The sequence below is a fragment of the Mastigoproctus giganteus genome, chromosome 7 (genome assembly GCF_048544385.1).
Source record: "Mastigoproctus giganteus isolate SK-2022 chromosome 7, ASM4854438v1, whole genome shotgun sequence".
Classification (NCBI taxonomy): domain Eukaryota; kingdom Metazoa; phylum Arthropoda; class Arachnida; order Uropygi; family Thelyphonidae; genus Mastigoproctus; species Mastigoproctus giganteus.
The window spans coordinates 110,658,483-110,683,337 of record NC_143581.1 but is presented as its reverse complement, the minus strand read 5'-3'; the positions used below and the strand labels follow the sequence as shown (position 1 = coordinate 110,683,337).

The 24,855-nt window shown below is 38.5% G+C and overlaps 1 protein-coding gene across 1 annotated transcript in view; it reads right to left on the bottom strand.

Annotated features, from left to right (window-relative positions):
* The window catches only part of LOC150083144 (intraflagellar transport protein 38-like), a 239,424-nt gene that overhangs the window by 80,812 nt on the left and 133,757 nt on the right, over positions 1-24,855 (bottom strand). Inside the window, exon 8 of the mRNA XM_090377844.1 lies at positions 18,118-18,259. Coding sequence (XP_090233970.1) covers positions 18,118-18,259 — 142 coding nt within the window. The remainder of the gene's footprint in view (positions 1-18,117; positions 18,260-24,855) is intronic.

Below are 24,855 nucleotides of genomic sequence, written 5' to 3'. Positions count from 1 at the left end.
AGGTTGGCAGGGTTGTCAAGAACCCTACCGACACTATGCTGCTGCAACAGGATTTGGAAAGGTTAGCATTAGGATTAGCATTAGTAGAGGCATTTGATGCAAGAAAGCAAGCTTATGCAGCATCAGCCAAAAAAAAAAAAAAAAAAACCCACTTCCACTTCACCCTTCTGTTCGTTCAAAATACCTGAGCCTTAAACCTATTTAGGCTATCAACCTCCACCACAAGGGATGGAAGTCTGTTCCACCAACCAACCACCCGCTGGCTAAAGGCAAATTTCCGCACGTCTATCCTACATCTGTCTTTCTCAATTTGAATTTATGCCCACTCAGGTGATTTTTCTGAGCTAGAGGAAGAATCCCATCAGCATTGAGCATGCTTAAACCATTCAAGGCTTTATACACCTCTATCAGATCACCTCGCTGGTGCCTAGTCTCCAGACACTGTAATTTGCAAAACTTAAGCCTTTCTTCGTAAGAGCACCCCTTTGTTTCATTCACTAATCTTGTTGCCCTTCTCTGTACTCGTTCCAGCAGCTCTACATCCTTCTTGAAATGAGGCCTCCAGACCTGTATACAGTACTCTAGGTGTGGCCTGACCATTGCCTTATACAATGGAATAATCACCTCCTTATCCCTGCTGGAAAAATTCCTGTATATCATTGACAATACTCCATGAGCTACTCTTGCAGCCCGTCTGCACTGCTCAGAGAACTTCATATCTGCCTGCACAACCACCCCCAAGTCCCTTTCATTCTCTACCACTGTCAGCGTAGTACCACAGAGTTGATACGTTGCTCTGGGGTTGCTGTTTCCCATGTGTAGTACTTTACATTTGTCAATGTTAAACTTCATTTGCCACCTCTCAGCCCATCTGCTCAACCTTTCCAGATCCTGTTGCAGCAGCATAGTGTCAGTAGTGTCCTTGACAACCCTGCCAACCTTTGTATCGTCTGCAAACTTGGACATTAAGCTTGATATACCATCATCAATATCATTTATAAATACAGAAAACAATAATGGACCCAACACTGAGCCCTGAGGGACTCCACTAATAACATTAGTCCACGATGAGCAGTGCCCATTGATTACCACTCTCTGTCTTCTCCCCCTCAACCACCCCTTTATCCATAGCAGCAATTTGCCTCCAATGTCACACTGCTCCAATTTGTGTAGCAGTCTTCCATGTGCAACAGTATCAAAAGCCTTTCTAAGATCCAGTATATAATATCAAAGTTATTCCCTGCATCCAGTTCTTTTGTGACTGCATCATAGTATCCAATCAAGTTGGTCAGGCAAGACTTCCCCTTAACAAAACCATGCTGTGTCTGAGCTATAACTGAAGTCTTGTCTAAATGATCCTGCAGTGCTTCTTTAACCAGTGCCTCCATTAATTTTCCTGGAACAGAAGTTAAGCTCACAGGTCTATAATTACTTGTGTCAGCCTTTGATCCTCCTTTGTGAATTGGGGTCACATTTGCACATTTCCAGTCTATGGGTACCTCCCCTGAGTCCAAGGAAGCTCTCATAATTATGGCTAAGGGTTTGCTTACTTCCTTTGCTGCCTCCTTTAATATAACTGGATAGATCCCATCCACCCCGGTTGCCTTTCTTGTGTTTATCTTCAACAGTTTCTCCTCCACTTTACTCCCAGTTATTTCAAGATTTTGCAGCTTACTGCTAGAGTTGAATACACCTCTGGCATTCCCCTTGCTGAATAACTCCTCATGTGTGAATGTCGATGCAAAATATTCATTTAGTTTGTTAGCTACCTGAGCAGGATCATCAACAGTTGACCCATCAATATCAAGTGGACCAATCTGATTCATCCCCTTCCTTCTAGAGTTTACATAAGTAAAGAACTCTTTGCTGTTTTTCTTTGCATCCCTTGCCAAGGATTTCTCGTAATCTGCCTTTGCCTGCCTATCCTCCTTTGTAACTTGGTTGCATATCAACTTGTATCTATCATAGGCTTCTGTGTCATGTGTTAATTTGTAAGTATCCCATGCATTTTTCTTCTCTGCCATATGCCTCATTAGTTCATCTGACATCCATTTTGGCCTAAACCTTGAACAATATTTCTTAGTTGGTATGTAAAGCCTAGTAGCTTCCAAGATAAGTTCTTTGAATGCTTCCCATTTTGAATTTGCTGTTGGTAACATCATCAGTTGGCCCCACTGTATAGAATTGAAATACTGTCTCAGTCCATCGTAGTCGCCTTTACGGAAGCAATAACCCTTCCCTTTACCCCTAATGGTAGTTACCTCTTTGAGTAAATCCCACTTCAGCACACTGTGATCACTGCCACCTAGTGATTCATTTATCTGCAGATTCTTAATGCATGAAGAATCACTGCTGATAATCAAATCAAGAGTATTACTCCCTCTAGTTGCCTCCCGAACATGCTGATGTAGAAAACAATCATCCAATAAATCCACAAAAGCCCTGCTAGTGCGTGAGTAACCAGCCCCCAAATTCCAGTCAATATCTGGGAAATTAAAATCTCCCATTATAAGACTCTCTGATTTACTGGTCCACTCTATTTCCCTGTACAGTTCCTTATTATACTCATCAGAGTCATTAGGCCTATAGCACACTCCTACTCTCAATTTTGATCTCCCAATGCTTATGCCACACCAAACTGACTCAACACTGCACTGTCCAGCGATGTCGACTGGCTTCACTTCCTTGGTTTTTACGTGTTTCTTAACTAATAGCATAACCCCTCCCCCCTTCCTATCCTGTCTATCCTTTCTGTAGACGTTGTACTCCCCAAATTGCAGTTCTGCATCCCTTATATCTGTGTGACACCATGTCTCTGATATCCCAACAATATCTGCCTTTGATGTTTTGAGCAATACCTCAAATTCATCAAATTTATTTACTAAACTCCTAGCATTGGTGTACACACAAGTATACCTGCACCTGTTTCTATTCTTAGCTACCCTAACACAACCCATGTGTTTACTTGTACTGCAATGGCTCCCAGCAGTCTCTGAAATACCATGCATCTTGTTTTTCAGGCTTCTGCTCATTCTAATAGAAGCAGTGCAAGAATCTCTTTCTCCTCTGCCAGTGGCTACTGTCAATCTATTGGTCTTTGTCTCCCCCCAAGCTAGCAGTTTTCCGACCCACCTAACACTGCCTCGATAGCATCAGCAAATATTCTTGCACCCTTTCTATTTAAGTGTATCCCATCCCTGTAGAAGCAATCTCTCCTGTTAACAAGTACAGTCCAGGCTGAAAAAAATTCTACCCCTTGAGCCTTGCACAATCTTTCCAGGGCCGAATTGATCGACAAGGTTGAGCAGATGGGCTTCGAGGTGGCAAATGAAGTTTAACATTGACAAATGTAAAGTACTACATATGGGAAAGAGCAACCCCAGAGCAACGTATCAACTGTGTGGTACTACACTGACAGTGGTTGAGAGTGAAAGGGACCTGGGGGTGGTTGTGCAGGCAGATATGAAGTTCTCTGAGCAGTGCAGACAGGCTGCAAGAGTAGCTCATGGTGTATTGTCAATGATATATAGGAATTTTTCTAGCAGGGATAAGGAGGTGATTATTCCCTTGTATAAGGCAATGGTCAGGCCACACCTAGAGTACTGTATACAGGCCTGGAGGCCTCATTTCAAGAAGGATGTAGAGCTGCTGGAACGAGTACAGAGAAGGGCAACTAGATTGGTGAATGGGACAAAGGGGTGCTCTTACGAAGAAAGGCTTAGGTTTTGCGAATTACAGTGTCTGGAAACTAGGCACCAGCGAGGTGATCTGATAGAGGTGTACAAAGCCTTGAATGGTTTGAGCATGCTCAATGCTGATGGGATTCTTCCTCTTGCTCAGAATAATCACCTGAGAGGGCATAAATTCAAATTGAGGAAAGACAGATGTAGGATAGATGTGCGGAAATTTGCCTTTAGCCAGCGGGTGGTTGGTAGGTGGAACAGACTTCCATCCCTTGTCGTGGAAGTTGATAGCCTAAATAAGTTTAAGGCTCAGCTGGACAGGTATTTCGAACGAACAGAGGGGTGAAGTGGAAGTGGTTATTTTTATTTATTTATGTTACTTTTTTTTTTTTTTTGGCTGATGCTGCATAAGCTTGCTTTCTTGCATCAAATGCCTCTGCTAATGCTAATGCTAATCTGCCTTCTTCTGCCTAACCTCCTTTGTGACCTGATTACAGACTAGCTTATATCTGCCATAGGCTTCTGTGTCACCTGATAATTTGTATGTATCCCATGCATTTTTCTTCTCTGCCACGAGTCTCATTAGTTCATTTGACAACCATTTAAGCCTAAACCTTGAACAATATTTCTTAATAGGTATGAAACTTTTAGTAGCTTCCACGATTAATTCCTTGAATGCTTCCCACTTAGAATTTGCTGTTGGTAAAATCATCAGTTGATCCCACTGTACAGAATTTAAAAACTATCAGAGACCACTGTAGTCAACTTTATGGAAGCAAAAACACTTTCCTTTACCCTTGATGGTAATTATATCTTTAAGTAAATCCCACATCGGTACACTGTGATCACTGCCACCTGGTTCCTTTATCTGAAAATTCTTAATACACAAATGATCACTGCTGATAACCAGATCAAGATTATTACCCTCAATGGTTGCCTCTTGAACATGCTGCTGCAGAAAACAATCATCCAATAAATCCACAAAAGTCGTACTAGTGTGCGAGTGACCAACCGACAAGTTCCAGTCAGTATCTGGGAAGTTAAAATCCCCCATTATAAGACATTCTGATTTACTAGCCCACTCTATTTCTCTGTACAATTGTTCACTGTACTCATTCAAGTCATTAGGCCAATTAAGTTTTGCAAATTACACTGTCTGGAGACTAGGCAACTGTAAGGTGATCTGACTGAGGTGTATAAAGCGTTGAATGGTTTGAGCATGCTCAATGCTGATGGGGATTATTCCTCTTGCTCAGAATAATCACCTGAGAGGGCATAAATTCAAATTGAGGAAAGACAGATGTAGGATAGATGTGCGGAAGTTTGCCTTTAGCCAGTGGGTAATTGGTTGGTGGAACAGACTTCCATCCTTTGTTGTGGAAGTTGATAGCCTAAATAAATTTAAGGCTGAGCTGGACAGGTATTTGGAATGAATAGAGGGGTGAAATGGGAGTGTGTTTTTTTTTTTTTTTTTTGGCTGATGCTGCATAAGCTTGCTTTCTTGCATCATATGCCTCTACTAATGCTAATACAATCCTACTCTTATTTTTGCTTTCGCAGTGCTTATGTCACACCAAACTAACTCAACAGTGCACTGTTCATCTATATCAACTGGATACACTTCTTTTGATTTTATGTTTTTCTTAATTAATAGCATAACACCTCCTCCCTTCCTATCCTGTCTATCCTTTCTGCACACACTCCCCAAATTCCAATTCTGCATTCCTAATATCTGTGAGACACCATGTCTCTGCTATCCCAACAATATCTGCTTTTGATATCTTGACCAACACTTCAAATTCAATCATCCAATTTTATTTACTATACTTCTAGCATTGGTATACATGCACCTATTCTTAGTTACCCTAACACATCCCATATACCCACCTGTTTCACACTGACTCCCATCATTCCGTGAAATCCCCAGTACCCTTCACTCCAGGCCGCTGCTTAATTTAATAGAAGTAGTGCAAGAATCACCTTCACCTCTGCCTGCAGCTACTTTTAACCTTTTAGTCTGTGAATCCTCCGAAGCTAGCAGTTTTCCGACCCACCTAACACTGTCTCGATAGCATCAGCAAATATTCTTGCACCCTTTCTATTTAAGTATATCCCATCCCTGTGGAAGCAGTCTCTCCTGTTAACAAGCACAGACGAAGCTGAAAAAAATTCTACCCCTTGAGCCTTGCACATTCCCTCCAGGGCCGAATTGATTGAGTAGGCTCTCATCATGTACTCCCTCCTATCGTGTCTGGGCAGAATTGCAGACACTTTCAAATTTAACCTTAACTCATGACGTTTTTGCAACATTGACCTGTACGTTTTAAGTAAATCTGTAGATCTCCTACTCTTAATATCATTGGTGCCAATGTGTACAACAATATCACAACGTCATCAACTTTTGCCCCTGGCAGACATACCCTGGTCCTATTCCATCTATCCCCCGTCTCCCTGACAATAGAGTCACCAACAATAACTAGCTCCTGTGTGATCAGTGCATTCTATCTTGGGGATTGCCACTGTGTTGCCTGATGCCCAGGTGTGAGCTTTGGCATTGTGTTGGGAAGCTGAGAGCTTGACGGGGCCCCTCATATTAATTTCTTTGAGGGTATCTACCCTACACCTCAAGCTCTCATAGACGCCTGTTAGAATGCTGAATTGATGCCTAATTTCTTGATTATCTGCACCTGACTCACACAAAGACATCCTCCTTGGCTAGATCATGTTCTATTCCAGAGAGTTCGGCAAACATTTCACAAGTTGCACATTTTTTTAGGCTGTGATGCATTGGAGAATCGTCCCCCCCCTCAGTTCTCCCCCACGTCACAGGACTCCTGCCACTTTGTCGTCCCCATTTGCTTTGCTGCTCTAGTCTGGGGCATGATAGTTTAAATTAATAAGATTAGTATTAGAAACGGCCGCATGGTGCAAGAAAGCCTATGGCTTATGCTGCACCAGCCAAAAAAAAAAATCTGAACAAAACAATGATAAAAACAAAAAATAAAATAAAATAAATAAATAACTAAATAATAATAATTAATAAATAAAAAAAATAAAATAAAAAATTAATAAAAATGAAATTAAACCTATCATCCTATGCGCTTCCCTTACCCGAAAGTACTATCCAGATGACCTTTGAATTTCCCCAAACTGTCAGCCTCTACCACCCATGAAGGCAACTTATTCCAGTAATTTATAACTCGCTGGCTAAAATAAAACTTCCTGTAGTCCAATCTAAACATTTCCCCCCGTAACTTGAATTTATGTCCCCTAGTTCTAGCATCATTTATAATCTTGAAAATTTTGTCCTCATTCATTTTACTGATGCCTCTCAGAGCCTTAAATACCTCAATCAAATCTCCTCTAAGGTGTCTAGTTTCCAAACTCTGCAACCCAGATATTCGAATTCTTTCTTCATAAGGACGCCCTTTTGCCGATCTCACCAGGCAAGTTACCCTTCTTTGCACCCTTTCAAGAAGCTCGATGTCTTTCTTTAGGTGCGGTCTCCATACTTGAACACAGTATTCCAAGTGTGGTCTAACATAAGCCTTATATAATGGGATTATCACGTCCCTATCTCTACTTGCAAAAGTTCGATAGATCATCGATAGGACACCATGGGCCTTCCTTGCAACCTGTTTACAATTCTCAGAGAATTTCATGTCTGACTGTATCGTAACACCCAAGTCCCTTTCCTCCAGTACTGGCTTTAGTTGAACTCCACCAAGTGAATAAGTTTTTTTGGGATTACTGTTCCCCAGGTGTAATACCTCACTTTGTTGGATTAAAGCACAGCTGCCATTTTTCTGACCATTCCTGAAGTCTATCTAGGTCTCTCTGAAGAAGCTCAGCTTGACAGTGATCATTAACTACTCTACCAATTTTAACATCATCTGCAAATTTAGACATCATGCCCTCTATCCCTTCATCAATGTCGTTTATGAAAATTAAAAACAACGGTGGTCCTAATACTGATCCTTGGGGAACCCCACTTCTTACATCAACCCAATCTGAGGAATAGCCATTTATCACAACCCTCTGCCTCCTGTCCTGAAGCCATCCTTCTATCCATCTAAGGATTTTTCCAGTGATTCCTACCTGTTCCAGCTTATAAAGCAACCGCTCATGTGGGACTGAGTCAAAAGCTTTGCTGAAATCTAAATAAACAATATCGAAATTATTCCCTAAATCCAGCTCGTGAGTGACCCTTTCGAAATAGCGAACCAGATTTGTTAAACATTATTTTCCCTTTACGAAACCATGCTGAGTATCCTTCAGAATTTCAAATCGATCCAAATGATCCTGAATTCCACCCTTGATCATTGCCTCCATGATTTTCCCTACTACTGAAGTCAGACTGACAGGTCGATAATTTCCAACTTCACTTTTAGAGCCACCCTTATGTATGGGAGATACATTTGCACTTTTCCAATCCAAGGGAATCTCCCCAGAGTCTTGTGATGCTCGCATAATTAGCCTCAATGGTTCAATGCACTCGCTTGCCGCCTCTCTTAAGATTATAGGGTATATTCCATCAACTCCAGGAGCTTTACTGGTCTGTAGGCTCAAAAGTTTTTTCATTAAATAATCTTGCGAAATTTCAATATCATTAATTACATATTTTTTAACTTCGCACCCACAATTTCCCTTTGCCACAAAAGGCTTTTCATTTGTAAATATCAATGCAAAATAACTGTTGAGTTCATCTTCAACGGCAGCTGGTGTATTTATTACTATCCCCTTTCCCTTACGTAAAGGTCTGATCTTGTTTGTCCTGCTCTTCTTGGCATTTATATATGTGAAGAATTCTTTATCCCCCCCCCCCCTTTGCTCTGTTTGCTAGTGATTTCTCATAAAGTGCCTTTGCCTGTCGAACCTTTTCTGTGGCTCTATTACACATCACCTTGTAGCTGTTATAGGCTTCAGTACTTTTTATTGCTCTGTAACCTTTCCATGCCACCTTTTTCTGCTCAAGTAATGCGGCAACTTCACTATTCATCCAACTTGGAACCCTTCTCGGGGAGTATTTTTTTAATGGTATATACGCATTCAAGGCATCTGTGATTAATGTTTTAAAAGCGTACCACAGTTCAATTGCATTCATTCTCAGCGTGATATCTACCCAGTTAATAGAGGCCATGTAGTACCTTAAGGCATCGTAATTTCCTTTTCTGAAATTAAAACCCATTCCTTTGCCTTTTACTTCTGCTACCTCTCTCGTCATCATCCACCGTAGAACTCCGTGATCACTTCCTGCTACTGGTTCCTCTACTGTCAGCCCTGTTATGTCATCTGATTCACGTGTGATGATGAGGTCTAGGATATTCTTTTCTCTAGTACTTTCCCTGACATGTTGATACAAATAACAGTCATCTAGTTGATTTAAAAATTTTGTTCCCCATGTCGAGTTTCCTTCCCATTTACTCCAATCAATTAGAGGCAAATTGAAATCACCCATAATAAGGCATTGACACTTACTTGCCCATTCCATTTGCATGTAGAGGCTTTTGTCATAATCTTCACAATCACCTGGTCTGTAGATTACTCCTACTCGCATTATACCTTTGTTTCCAACTATCTCACACCATACAGACTTTATACTAGCATGTGAAACGTCTGAATCCGGGAAAGCTATCGTCGCACTCAGGCTGCTTCTGATAAGAAGCATTACCCCACCACCCCTTCTATCTAACCTATCCTTCCTAAATACATTATACAAGCCGTTCTGAAACTCATCATCCCCAATTTCCGGGTGGCACCACGTCTCTGTAAGCCCCATTATGTCCGTGTTACTTGTTTTAACCAGCAGTTCGAATTAGCTCATTTTATTGGTGACACTTCTAACGTTACTGTATAATTTCAGAAGTTGCACATTTTTTTAGGCTGTGATGCGTTGGAGAATCGTCCCCCCCCCTCAGTTCTCCCCCGAGTCACAGGACTCCTGCCACTTTGTGCCCATTTGCTTTGCTGCTCTAGTCTGGGGCATGATATTTTAAATTAATAACATCAATAAATTTAATTAATTAATTGTCAATACTACACTATCTAATAGAATCCTAAATGCAGTGATGCATATTATGCTATATAATTTTTTTACGTTAGAGCTACTTAGTTACCACAATTAAAAATTTGAATTCCCTACCACTCTCTATACAAAAACAATGGCTGCAAGATTCGAAAGAAACAATGGTTTTACATATATTAAGTAGTAATCTACAAAAACCCTTATCTAAATTAAAAATAAAAATAACCAGCGTAACTAGAACTATAAGGCTACTTATAAAGTACAATAGAAAATAACAATTAAGTAAATAAAATAGCAAACCCTTATCGCTTTCTCGGAGCCTGTAATTCACAGCTGTAATTTTTAAAGAGAGTCAATGCCCTCTTTCATGAAGACAAATATAAGGAAACCTTTTCTATTATTTCCTAACCTACCAATTAACGTCAGTTTATGAAATAAAATGAAAAATAAAAAAACCTTTCCCTTTTTTCGTAACCAAACCTAAATCAATAATATAGTAAAAATACTCATGAACTCCAAAAATCTTCTTTTAATAATGAGAAAAAAACACAATGAAAAACATAAAAATGAACGGAATGGAACTTTTTCAGAAAAAAAAAAAAAAATTCACGAATACAAATCATATAGTTGGACCTCAATAGCTATTTGCAATTTAAGTAATAATATTCTTAAAAGTATTTTCATGATTTTTCCCATAAAATTTGATGCCACATATCATGTGACCAATCAACATATATTTATAGCTGCCATTTAGTCTTTTAGTCACACTTTTTAGTCTCTTCTACTGGGCTTCGATGTTATTCGTATGTGTTCCTGTATGTGGATCTACAAAATGTTCCTTGTGTTTTACAATTAAATGTTTGTAATTCGTTTTTTTTCTAAGGCCGTAATACGCTTATATCCACACCATTCATCTGTTATGATAGTAGTATTTTTCTTCACTACTTTTCTAATAATGCGTAAAAGAGATTTTGCTTTCTGATTTTTTATGAATTTCATGAAGACAAATTTTGTTCCCTTTCAAATACTCCAAACACCCATTTCTTCTTAGCAGTTAAATTTCATCCTCTGTGATGTTTTGGTTTTACCAATACAGTTTTGTCTGCTTCTACAGGTTTCCCCGATCTACCCAACTTAATGGGCTTTTTTAACAACTGCAATTCGCAAATATCTATTAGTTTCTTATAAAACTTAATTGCTGTTACTTTCGAAATCTCTGGATGGAATGCTGTCATAGTTACTGGCATGCACGTTGACCAAAGTATATAATATACATTATCTTTTTTTTTTTTAAAGGAAGTTTTGTATTTTACATAAAACTATGTTTTAATAAAGACACTCGCACTGAACATTTTTTTACAATACCAGAACTTTCCACATGACTCTGTGCATGATTCAGTTAGTTAAATTTCAGTCTTTTATTAATTTAGTTTTCATCAAAAAATCAAGCAACGTTTTATTTTCCTTGCAAATTTCTTCCATCTTTAAAAGATTCATTTCTACTATTACCTATTTACCGTTGATTACAAAACTAATTATACACCATTCTTTACTCACAAATACACATCATAATGCCAACCAATGACTAAGCAGTAGCTTGTCATCTGTCATGCCCACCACCAATCATTTCATCATTTGCTATGCCTACCTGTTAATCAATATATCGTTCTCAACTTCTGCTCCAGACCAACAACACCTACCGTCTGTTTACTGAGCGATCAGTGCTAGAGTGCGGTATCGGGAAACTAATTTTACGGGTAAGTTAGCTGACATCTCCGGTGGGTCTCGTCTTGGCTTTCTTTACCTTAGCCAAAGAAATAATGTCCATGGAAAGTTCTCAAAAGAAGAAAAGAAAAGCTTGGCCACTCCAAGAAAAGCTAGCTGCACTGATCTTACTAAAATGGGGAAGATGCAAGTGGAGGTGTCTCAACAAATAGGCATGGGGAATCAACTATCAGGGATGGATAAAAGATGAAGCTAACCTATCTTAAGTAACAAGTAACTTTAATGCTAGTGGAAGTCTTTGGCAAAAGTGGCTTAAGACAGCAAGCAACAGCCCACTGGATAAGGCCATGTTTAAATGGTTCACATAAGAAGGTACAGAAGGAATGTCTATATCTGGTGAAATTTAAAGGAGTCAATTCAAGCTGAAAAAAGACTTAGCTAACCAGTACAGAGTACAAGTGTACAAGAAAGAATTCAAAGCAAGCAAGGGCTGTTTCAGTCCATGGAATTTGCCAGGTTGCAATTCTGGGTGAAATTGGTGATAGATTTTTTTAATTGTGATGGATAGTCATCTGCAGACACCAAGGATGCTGATGACTATCCATCACAATTAAAAAGTTATCACACAAGAAGGCAGCTATTTTCCAGAACAAATTTACAATTTTGACGAAACAGGACTTTGTTATCATATCCTTCCCAATAAGACACTAGCTTGTAAATCCAATGAACAAAAGGCACAAGGCTTTAAAGTGATGAAGGACAGGGTGACTTTGCTGTTAGGTGTCAATAAAACTGATGCACACACCAAATCAAATGACTGTGCTAGGAAAATCAAGGATACCAAGTGTTTCCACAACAAAAACATGCAGACATTAGCATTTTCTTATTGCCACAGTAAGAATGTTTGGATGACAGCAGAGATTTCGAGGTGTGGTTTCATAAACTTTTTGTACCACTGTGGGTGCTCATTTAAGAAAAAACAATATGGATACCTAAAGCACTTTTGCTTTAGGTTCCATATTGTTCCTTCTTAAATGAGCACCCACAGATGCATATTTTTAAAATATGACCTCAAAGAACCTTAAGAATATGACCTCAAAGAACCAATAATCGATTAGGAAGTATCCATAACAGAATGCCTGAAAAAGCTCACACTGGCTAGTGTTTTTGACTTAGCAGAGAAGGCATGGGTAATCATATCACCATCTACAATTGAGATGTGTTGGGAGCAAGGTTTGCTTGAAGCATTTACAATTGCACCTAACTCAGAGGAATAAGAGAAAGTTGAAGAGTTTGAGGGGTTTACTCAAGGGGACATCAACAAGGCAAATGCAGTTTATCAGGAACTAGTTATGCAGTCTGGCAGTCACGACATTTATGACTGGATCCATATTGATGATCATCATCCTACTTATGAAAGCTTAAGTGACCAGACAGTTGCAGCAAACGCTGTCTCCAGGCTCAAAATAAAGCCACATTTTGTGACAGCAATGATGAAGAAGAAGATGACACACCACTTCCTCTGCCCCTAAAGTAACAGAGGCATTAGCAGCCATCAAAACTGAACCTCAATGGCTAGAATCAGAGAACATAGATAGAATTCATATCCTACATTTAAAATCAATTACTGAAATTGCAAATAAGAAGAAATGGAAGACAATGAAGCAGTTAACTGTAGATTCATTCATTTAAAAAAAAAAACACAATGTAATCAGTCACTATGTAGACTCCATCAAGTACTCATTTCAGACAGTTATTTCAATGTAAAAAATGCATGTCTTATTTCCACAATCTTAATCTTTAGGTGTTTATCTATGTTTATTTTTAAAATTGATAATGACAGAGTGCAGCTATTTTTGAACTTTACATGTGTGGGATTGGTTGTGTGTACATTTTGTTCTTAGTAATAAAATCTCAAAATTTTGAGTGAAATCTTTATTTCTAGCACCCAAAAAAAATGTATATGGTTACTACATCTTTTTTTATTTATTTTTGCCCATTCAAGTGTAACGATCATTCTATTTGTAGTTATGTCCTTTACGTTGGTGATTTCTAATGGTAAGTTTACATCCAAATATGTAAATTTGACTCATTATAATACAGTCCAAAATTTTGGACCCCATCACCCATGTTATATCAGATTTACAGTGTACTAAATATAATATTGAGCAAGAATTAAACATGCCTGACATTTAACACACAAAACAGTTCCAATCAGGAGCTGATTTGTGGGTTAAAAAGGAGGGGGGGGGAAGTAATGTTTTAGAAATATTTGAAAAACAACCCTACAAACAGAAACAAATACAGTGGATTCCGGCTATTTGGGTCACCGGTTAATCGGGGCAGATTTTAAAAAACAGAAACCAATCGAGAAAATAGCCAGGGTTTACTTCGCTTAATTGGGACAGCATGCCGTTTAATTGGGGCAGGAGACTGCAGCATTGGAGATTACCCTACGATTGTCTCCAACGGTATCACTTGGTTCAGTCGAAATTCTGGAGGTCACAACCATAAAACAATAAAAACAATTAGCACTCACCTGTTTATTGGGCTTTTCTGTTAGTGAAATCTATCATAAAAGGACAGGAAACTCGATCTTACTAAATTTGCGATAATATCGACAGCTGGAATTCTGTGGATTATGGTGAAATGTGTTTACACTTCCATGAAATCTTCAATCATATAAAAAAAATTAATTTTCAGATCTTCTCTTCATTCCTATTTTTAAAGATTTGTAACTCATTACTCCATTCTCACTTGCGCGTATCATGTTACTTGCAATTTGTGTGTGCCGTGTTCTTTGTTATTGATTGCTTATCTTTTTACTCTTTTAAATTTTAACCGCCACCCACAAATATACAAGACTTTAGGATGATTTGGATGGCCTACTGTCGACCCAACACTGCACTCCCTTGTGCGGGTTCCCCCCCCATCGGGGAGGGGATTATTTGCTCTTCTCCTCTCCTTGCCTCCCCATATTTTCACTGTCGTGGGGCATGGGGGCATGCCCCACTGAAAATGGGGGGTCACCTTCCTATCCGACCCCTCTTCTTCCTATTTCTTCCCTCCCTCCCATTACTTTCTCTTGTACAGCGACTGCCCCACATGTCCAAATTTAAATCACATCAAATTTTGCCCGACCTTTTGGCTCTCTAGAAATAGTTCTTTCAGCGTAAAACCCCATGCAGTGCTTTCTAAATGCAATTTTACTTAAATCAACAGCGATAACTCCAACCTTTATTTTAGGTCCTAGTCACCGAAATCCCAGGAAAGTAAGTGGCGGGACCTGCCAGAGTATAATTAGTCTCTTGGTACACCTGGCCGGCATCCCCGTCACTAGGTATGGTAACGCCAGGTCTCACTGGGGGCCCGGCGGCCAACAGGCCAGATGAACAATGGGCACAACAAACTACATACCACATGACCCATACATTATTTTTAAACCTCTGACATAGACAGGGTGCTGTCACTCGATACATAAAACATACGCGGAGATGGGAGAAACCCCGGAGCCGTCAGACCCTCAACATACCTATACCCACAAATATCAGTGAAGAGAAATGTCAACTAGTTAGTATGTACATATTACAGTACATATTAATTATTCCGATTATCACGTATATTCTTCCAATTTTCATGTATTGTTTAATTTTTTTAATTGGTAAGGTAATAAAGAGTAAATTTGTGCTTAATATATCTTTGCTTTTATAGCCTGTGGATAATATTCCTCCTATTTTCAAATTAGAATTGCTGTTTAATAGAATTAAAATTCAATTCACAAACCTGATCACAATGACCAGCGCTTACTACACATCATATAGTGAACGGACTTTACTATGGTGAGCTCATCGTAACGTGATTTGATTGTACAGTGAACCAATTGTAAGGGGGGGTACAATGTATTTTTAATTACGTGAAACTTCAGATAATTGGGGCAGCCGCTTAATCGGGCCAAAATGCACTAGTTCCGATGTGTCCCAAATAACCGGAATGGACTGTATTAAAATGTTAAGTATCTTATGCCATTGGTAAAAAAAAAGCCAAATTACTTTGTCATTGCTGACATCAGTCGCCCACAAGTATATTAAGATACAGTAGGGTAAATTTGCAGAGCGACCAGTTTTAGATACATTCCATATGAATGAGCTACATTATGTTGCTAACCATGTGCATAATGAAAAACCTTGTCAACAGACGACTGACCGATTACAGACACATTCCCCCTTTACCGAGTGAATAGCAGGAAGCTGCCAGTAGTGGGATAGGAATTTGCCATATTTTCATAGCTGGCTAAGTGCTGGTGTTCTTTGTTCACATCCGTTTGCATTTTGCCATCACAGGAATACTACCACACGAATGCTTTGAGAGGAAACTTTATCGATATACGGCCGACCTGTTCTCCCTTAGTGACTGTAACAGGAATTATCTGGTAGCAGAAAAACAGTTTGCCAGTGGATGTTTTGGAGTATTTCTTTACCTTTGCTCCAAACCTAGGGTCACAACCCAAGTTTGGGTCATAAGGGCTTTCTGATGAGTTGCTTTAGTGATGTTTGGATAAAATGCAGTACTTTAACATCTTTTTTACTGCAGATATAAATTATTTATGAAATCACAGCAGCAGCTTATTTCTTTCTTTCTTTTTCACTTAAAATGCATTAGCAATCAGCCAAGTGAAGATTGATGTTTAGAAACTTGTTTATTTGAATTAAATTAGTTCTCGCAGCTTTCTTTGTTTTTAAATAAATTTTAAAATATTTAAAAAATCTTTGCCTTGTAATATGGAAATTCCATGATTCAACAGCTGCATTTTGATTTTTTGTGAATTCAGTTTAAAAACTGAAGTGTAATATAAAATTTTGGGACCAGTGGAAATATGATTTCAAATTTTGTGTCATGGACATAAAAAAGTTAAGATGCCACTGGTACAGATGGTTGTTCTGAGGTTCACAGGAAAGCTTTGAACCTCAGAACAACTGTCTATAGAAAATCTACAAACATAGACAAGCTCCTCAATTACTACTCCAACTGACTCACAGGCTTGAATGAAAAAAAATGGAATCACAGCTAGAAGAGAGCTTTCAGAATTCAGCTCTGAATTCTGAAACATTATCTCAAATCTTAAAGAAAACACTTGCAAACATGTAACATTTCATTTGAGTATTCTAAGTTAATTAGAAAGAGTTACCATCTTCAATGTGAATTAGAGATGGTGAGCTGAAAATTTAATACAAGCTTCTTTACAAAGGTCAATCAAGTTGTCTCCTGTCAACAGACTGAATGAACATAAAGGTGAGTAATACGTGGCAGGCCTGACAAAGGCAAGAGACTACAACCCACTGGGAACTGGATTGTAGAACTGGACTTCTGTTCATTTAAAATAATTAATGAGACATGCACAAGAGATCAAAAGAATACAAGCAGAAATAAAGCCATGAATAAAATATTCGGTGAGTAAGCTTTGGTAGGCTGGATCCTGGTTGATTCAAAATTTACACAGCCCAAATGTCAGTAATTAAAATTTATTAATTCTTTTACTATAAGATTATGTAATTAATTATGGTAACTATAATGATAATCAATTATTATGATAATTATATAAGAAAATAAATGTTGAAAATGTACAGCGTCTTGCAAATATGCATGGAGCCTTTTCATCATACACCTTTTGTAGTGTTTGAACATGTATGTTCTTAATTTCATTCTGTAATTGGCTTTCGTTCCTCCAATGTGGGAGGATTATTTTTATACAGATTGCATTTCAACAAGCCCCACAAGTAATAATACAGTGATGTTAAATCTGGGGATCAACTCTAACCACACATTCAGACAAGGAATATGTTAAGATGGCTTGTAGCATTATTATTTTTGTATCTCTTAGTTTTATGTGTTAGTTTTAAATTAAATTTAGACAAAAATCATGTCTCAGATTAGAGCAACAGAGCAAAAAAAAGCTCAAAGTTCAAAGTTCTTTGGAAGTTCTCCCCATAACTAAAGCAGAATGCTTTAGTTATGGGGAGAACTTCCAAAGACAGTTCTCCTAAAAATAAGGATTATTGTTTTTTGTATTACTTGATCTCTTTGTGAAGCTACCTTTAGTAGGACATGATACAGCCAGAGGGTATGTGCATGTTCATTGCTAAGAGCATGAGAAAGTTAAGTGCACAGTCAGCACTCACGGGCTTATATGAGGACTTGAAGAATAGGGTTTGATGCCTTTGAAGGATTAAAAAAGAAGAACCCATCAAGCACTCAGCTGCCCAGCACAATGCTTGAGTCTATGCTCCAACATCAGACAACAATACCATCCTCCAAAGCAGAGGATTCTTAGTCCCACATAGCTACAGTTGGTGACTCAATTGATAAGGAAACAGGAAATATATTGTGCAAGAACTAGAAAAAATATTAGCAGGGATGGATTGGTGGCATACAAAGTGGGTTTTTTTTTTTTTTTTTTTGGCTGATGCTCTGTAAGCTTGCCAAATATGCTTTTATTAATTTGCTTGGATAACTATCAAGTTTCATTAACCTAACTACAGCATAAATATTGTAGCATTATTTATGCTTTAGTTAATAAAATTAGGCTTTAATGTAAATTATAAATTTACATTAAAGTCTAATTTTATGTTTCCTTTTCTAAGTTCATGTATATCCTTTTCCAATTTAAGAAATTAAATTCAATATTACCTGCATTTGTTCTTGTTCAGTCTTTTCCAGTTCTTCTAGTTGCTGCTCTAAGTAGGCTAACCAGCGAAATTTAATTATGTATTCTTCATATAGCTGTTCCAGCTCTTGTTCTAAACGCTCGTATTCATCCATGAAAGTAGGTCTAATTCAAGAAAGAAAAATAATATATTCTTTATTATAAATGTTATAATTTTTCCATTTATTTTACTTTTTTTTTCAATCATCAGGCAGTGCAAATTCCACATTTCAAAGATAATGCACATAATAACAGCAATATATGTATATACACAGATACATACAAATACAGGGTTATCCTGTAGTTAACAAATCTGAGGTGGAAGGACCAGGTTGGTTTATTCTGAGTTATTCTGGAACTTTCGGCCTACACAATTATGCAAAACAATTCATGAACACCCTTTTGTAAAGAAAAATACAGCCAACTTGTATGAACCACAGTAACCATAAGAGCACACACACCATTTCCTGAAAAATCAATACACCAAAAACTTGCAACAAGAAACAAGTGTGTCAGAATAACGTACCAAAAAATCTTAGTGACAGGGGATGGGAAATAAAAAATATTTCCCAAAACTGTTCTGTCAACTTTTAAGCTTGATGTCTGTACTAGAGAAAATAATGGATACAGTGGTTAAAGAAGTAATGCAGGATCACATTTTGACAAGAACACAGTTGTATGAAAATCACAGCATGGAGTTTGTCAGAGGAAGATCTTGCCTCACCAGTCTGAGTTGTTATTACATTATGAGGTATTCATAAAAGAAATGAATGCACAAAATAATTTTACATTTTATACCTAGATTTCAGTAAAGCTTTAGTACTGTCCCACATGAACAGCTGTTGTTCAAAACTGGCAATGTTGCACTGGGAGCAAGCAACTGCTGTGGATGAAGAGACGGTTGAACAGTAGATGTGTTCAACCATCTCTTCATGGTAGAACAGTGGACCACCAAATATGGAACATGCGGAAAGGTCAGGGAATAACCACCGCACCGGAGCAATATGGCCTTAGTTGCTAATGCTCCTAAAAAACCAAACAACAACAACAGAACAGTGGACTAACGTTATTAGTGGATTTCCGCAAGGTTTAATGTCAGGCCCTTTACTGTTTTTAATATTTATTAAAATGATGCTGGTGTAGGCAGTATCAATTTAATATGAGTATTGTTATGTCTATATCAGCATCATTGTAATACTGATATAAGCATAGCAAGTGTAATATACAAGTTTGCAGATGAAAAAGGTTTGCCCCAACAATCAACTATCTAACTAAGTCTAAGCAAGAGGAAGAGTGCTATCTGTATTTATCTTACTCAAACCATTTAAAGCCTTAAACATCCCAGATGCTGCAATTTGCAGAACTGAAATATTTCTAGGTAAGAATACCTTTTTGTTCCCCTCATTGATCTTGTTGCTATTCTCCACACCTGTTCCAACAGATCCACATTCTTTGTAAAATTCCAGACCTATATGCAGTACTCAAGTCATGGCCTAACCATTGCCTTAATATAATGGCATAAACACCTTGTCCCTACTGAAAAACAATGCCTGTATTGTTGACAGCCCCATGAGCTGTCCTAGCAGCATGTCTGTACTGCTCAATAACCATATCTAACAGTACAGCTATCCCCCCACCTCAAGTGTATGCAGTTGCTTGCATTTGCCAATGCTAAACTTCCATTGCCACTTTTCAGCCCATCTACCTAATCTGTCTAGATCTTATTGCAGTAGCATAGCATACCCTGATTACTGTCATTAACCATCCTTCCAACCTTTTTATCATCTGAAAACATGGCCATTAAGCCTGATATTGCGGCGACCGGGCTAGCCGGGTGGGTAAAGTGCCTGCCTAGCAACCCAAAGGTTGTGGGTTCGAATCCCGCCTCGGGCTTGGATCAAAGTACTGCAAAAACCTTGGGAGGTGCATTATGGCCACAGAAGCCAATGTGCCAACAACTACCAAACAAACAAACAAACAAACAAACCTGATATGCTTTCATAAATATCATTAATAAATACTGAAAGCAACAATAGGCCCAATACTGAAACGAGGAGGACTCCACTAATAACATTAGTCCAAGCAGAACAGTGCCCATTGATAACTTCTCTTTATCTTCTCCCACTTAACTATCCCTTTATCCATAGCAATAGCTTGCCTCTATAATAATAAAAACTTTTCTGAAATCTAAATAAATGAGATGAAATTATTTTTTTGCATCCAGTTCCTTTGTTATTGCATCATAGTACACACTAACAAATTGGATCTTATGATACAGTAACAAAGATTGGTCACACAAGATTGCCCTTAATAAATTCATGCTGTAACTGCAGTATAACTGCATACCTGTCTAAATGGTCTGATTCACTGAAAAAAAAAAAAAAGTAGCCAGATCCCAATGACTACAGTTCCCTGCAAATAGTTACAATTCTTTTGCACATCACTAATTGAGACAAAAGCGCTGTATAAATTTGAATATGAATATCCTTATAAACCAAAATTTGGAAATTTTTATAGTTGCAGTCCAGTAGGAATATGTTTTCAAAACCAGTGACAGATTAATCTTGACAAAACTACAGAAGATAGCCACACACCTCAATCTACCCATCTGTGGCCTCTGGTCTTCACAATGCAAGAATTATGGATTACCATTTTTAAATTGAAGAAAAATAACATCTCAAATCAGAATTTTCAATATTTATGTGCTTCTTGTATTGCTCGACATATTATTACTACACATACACTGATGAATCCAAATCAGCCTTGCAAATTGGTATAGTAGCAGTTCATTATTTGTCACGAGCTTCTAATAGAATGTCCCTCAATGTGGGCACTTTTATGTCATGAAGGGTACTTCCCAGTGACACAGCTGGTCCTCAGATTAGCATCACTGGGATCCAACACCCATTCCTTGGTTCCAGAGTTCCATCATTGGAATCTGGCATGTGCAGCCATTTTCCACAACCCATTGAAACTCAGAAAAGGGATTCTGGTGGGTGAGGAGCCCTGGCTCTAATACACCACTTTGGCCCCTGCTTTGAAAAGATGGGAGGTCCCAGACCGGCCCAACTAGGATCAATCAGTGGGTGGTTCTTACTGCTTACTGCTGCTCAGAGAGCTTAACATCATGGCAGATAACGTTGCCCAGTCACCAAGTCAACCCTTTCCACCCTAGAATGTCCACTTTCCACCATGCAACTTCTCCATTAATAACAGAGGGGAAGACCAACACTTCACCATCTGTCTACCTAAATCTCTACGCTGCTCATTGACCTGCTTACTCTGATTTCTTACCTGTCTTCACTGATGGCTTGAAATCAAATCAACTGTGCGATCTGCTGCAGTCTTCCCAGATAGTATGGATTCTGAGAAAATTCCTTACGAGTTCAGTTATGTATGTATGCCACAGAGTTGTAAGCTATAGAGATAGCCTTAGACCATATTAAAATGGATAATTTTCAAAAGGGTACGGTATACACAGATTCTTTAAGTGCATTAGAAGCTTTATCAATGATGAGATATAATCCTCATTCAGTCTTGTCCAGGGTTCAGCAGAAGTATTCTCTTTATAAATCTACATTTGACCTCCACTGCTGCTAGACCCCAAGCCACACTTGAAATCAGGGATAATGATCTGGCAGATGCTGCAGCCAGACCAGCACAATCTCTGTTGGTCCCCTATACAGACTACAGGCAAGTAATAAGAAATATATTACACACTCAATAACAACTATCTTGGCACGGACAAGTCACAACAAGTTGCAATTGATCCAAAAATGGCAACCTAGTCTGCACAGGAACCATAGAGTGGAAATTGAGCTTGCTCGCCTCCACATAGAACGCAGTCATCTTACGTATTCTTTTCTGCTGAGGGTGAATGACCCTCCTATGTGTGAAGATGTTCACACATTCATTCAGACAATCAGAGATTTTTTAAATTCTATACAGTGGGACCAACTGATGATGTCATCAACATCAAATTCTAAATTAGAAGTATTCAAGGAATTAATCTTGGAAGCTACTACGCTTTTCATACCAACTAAGAAACACTGTTCAAGGTTTACACCCAAATGGATGTCAGATCAACTAATGGAATCATGGCAGAGAAGAAAAATTCATGGGTTGCATATAAATTATCAGGTGACAAAGAAGACTATAGTAGATATAAGCTAGTCTGAAATCAAGTCGCAAAGGAGGTTAGGCAAGTAAAGGCAGATTACGACAAATCTCTGACAAAGGATGCAAAGAAAAACAGGAAATTCTTCTTTACTTATATAACCTCATCCATTTCATCCTCTTCCTTCCTCTAGAAGGAAGAGGATGAATCAGATTGGTTCACTTGATATTGATTGTTCAAACGTTGATGATGCTGCTCAGACAGCTGACAAACTGAATAAATATTTTGCATCTACATTCACACATGAGGAATTCTATAGGGAAGTGAGCTTCTGTAGAATTCATGTGGAATTCTACAGAAGCTTATTAAACTCTAACAGGAAGCTAAATAATTTTTTAATAACTGAAAGCAAGCAGAGGAGAAATTGTTGAAGCTAAACATAAGAAAGGCACATAGAGTGAATGGGATCTATCCAGTTATTAAAGGAGGCGGCAAAGAAAGTAAGCAAACCCTTAGCCATAATTATGAAAGCTTCCTTGGACAGGTCCCCACGGACTGGAGATGTACATGTACCTCCAATTCACAAAGGGGATCAAAGGGTGACACAAATAATTACAGACCTGTTACTTTAACTTCTGTTCTAGGGAAAATAATGGAGTCACCAGTTAACACATTCGCTGCCGATCACGCACCAGCGCGTGATGTCGCAGCAGTATTGAAGAGCCGATCACGCTCTGGCGCGGGATGTGGCATCATTACCCAGTAGCCAATCACACGCGGGCGCGGGATTCACTAGACTTTTGTATGAAGTTGTCAACTTCAGTTGGCATTGTGTTTCTGCTGTTTATATTTGTTTTGGCGTCAAGTAAAGGGTTTAAACTATATGTAGTTGTATCTGGTGTTGAATATTTTGTTACGTGACGTGAGGAAAAGCCTTGTAATATGAGTTGTGCAGATGACAGTTTAGCAGGCCATTCGGGCCCGAAAAGAAGAAAAGTGCACTATAAAAAATCCCTTACAGATGAAGAAATTGCAGAAATATTGGAGGATTTATCTGACGTATATTCCAGTGACGTCAGTTACGACGATGATGAAGATTTTATCCCTCCAAAGGACGCTTCGGATTCGGAAAGTGTAGATGAAGAAGGTATTGTGGAAGAGGCTACACTTTCACTGCAGGATCCCTGTAAGTTGGAAAACGTCGTGTGGGAAAATGACGTAACATCGATGAAACAGTTTCGTTTCACAAAATCCGAGTCTTTGCTGCAACCCTCATGAAATACTTATTCCCAGAGAAAATAAAGAACATTCTCGAATAAATGCATGGAAGGACACCACTAGAGATGAAATGCTGGTATTTTTAGGATTAATTTTACATATGGGAACCATTCGACTGAACCGCATACAAGATTATTGGAAAACAGATAAGCTGTTCGGATTACATGTATTCGCAGACAACATGAGCAGGAATCGTTTCTTATTATTACTGCGGGCCTTGCATTTTGCAAAAAATCCAGAAAAGAAAGAGGTATGTCCACGGGATCGCCTATATAAAATTCGGAAAATGGTGAATCTGTTCAATGAACGAATGTCGGAAATATATTATCCAGGACGTGAGATTAGCTTAGATGAATCTATGATATTGTGGCGTGGAAGGCTTGTTTTTCAACAGTACATTCAAAACAAACGCCATAAGTACGGCATCAAGTTGTATATGATCACAACGCCTACTGGCATGGTTATCAAATTTCAAGTGTATACCGGTATGTTGGATGATTCTGGTGGAAAAGGACATGCACAAAAAGTCGTCATGAACTTACTTGATGGGATGTTAGATGTCGGGCATAGCATATTTATGGACAATTATTACAATAGCTATGAACTCGCTAAGTGTCTCGCTGACAGACAAACACATTTTACTGGGACAATCAGAAGTAATAGGAAAACATTTCCGAAAGAGGTTCGAGAAAAAAACTGAAGAAAGGAGAAACTTTATCAAGGTGTGCCCGTGGTGTAATGATTGCTAAGTGGAAGGATAGAAGAGATGTCAGTTACATATCTACAGAATACCAAAATGATATGGTGGAAATGCAGAACAAACGAGGCGAACTGAAATCAAAACCATTGCCTATAATTGAGTATAATAGGTTTATGTCAGGCATTGACAAGCAAGATCAAATGCTTGCCTATTATCCTTGCGTAAGGAAAACCATTAGGTGGCCTACAAAAATATTTATGCATATTTTGCAACTAATAATGATAAATGCACACCATATCTATAATAAATATTCACATAACAAGGTGCAACTTTATGACTTCCGTTTATCAGTGATCAGATCTTTATTAAAACAGCCATCTGATCTCCCTCATACTGTGCATCATGTACCTGAACTGGAACATGTGCTCAAACCACGGGAAGAAAGAAAAGGTGGAAAGATATTGAGGAAGCAATGCAAACGTTGCTATTCCGAAGGGAAACGTAAGGATACAATCTATATCTGCAGTGTTTGTGAAGGATCATCCGGCTATTGCTTAGATTGTGCGAATATTATACATAAGTAACATTCATTAGATAGTATGAATCAGAGCTGTAATACTCAATATG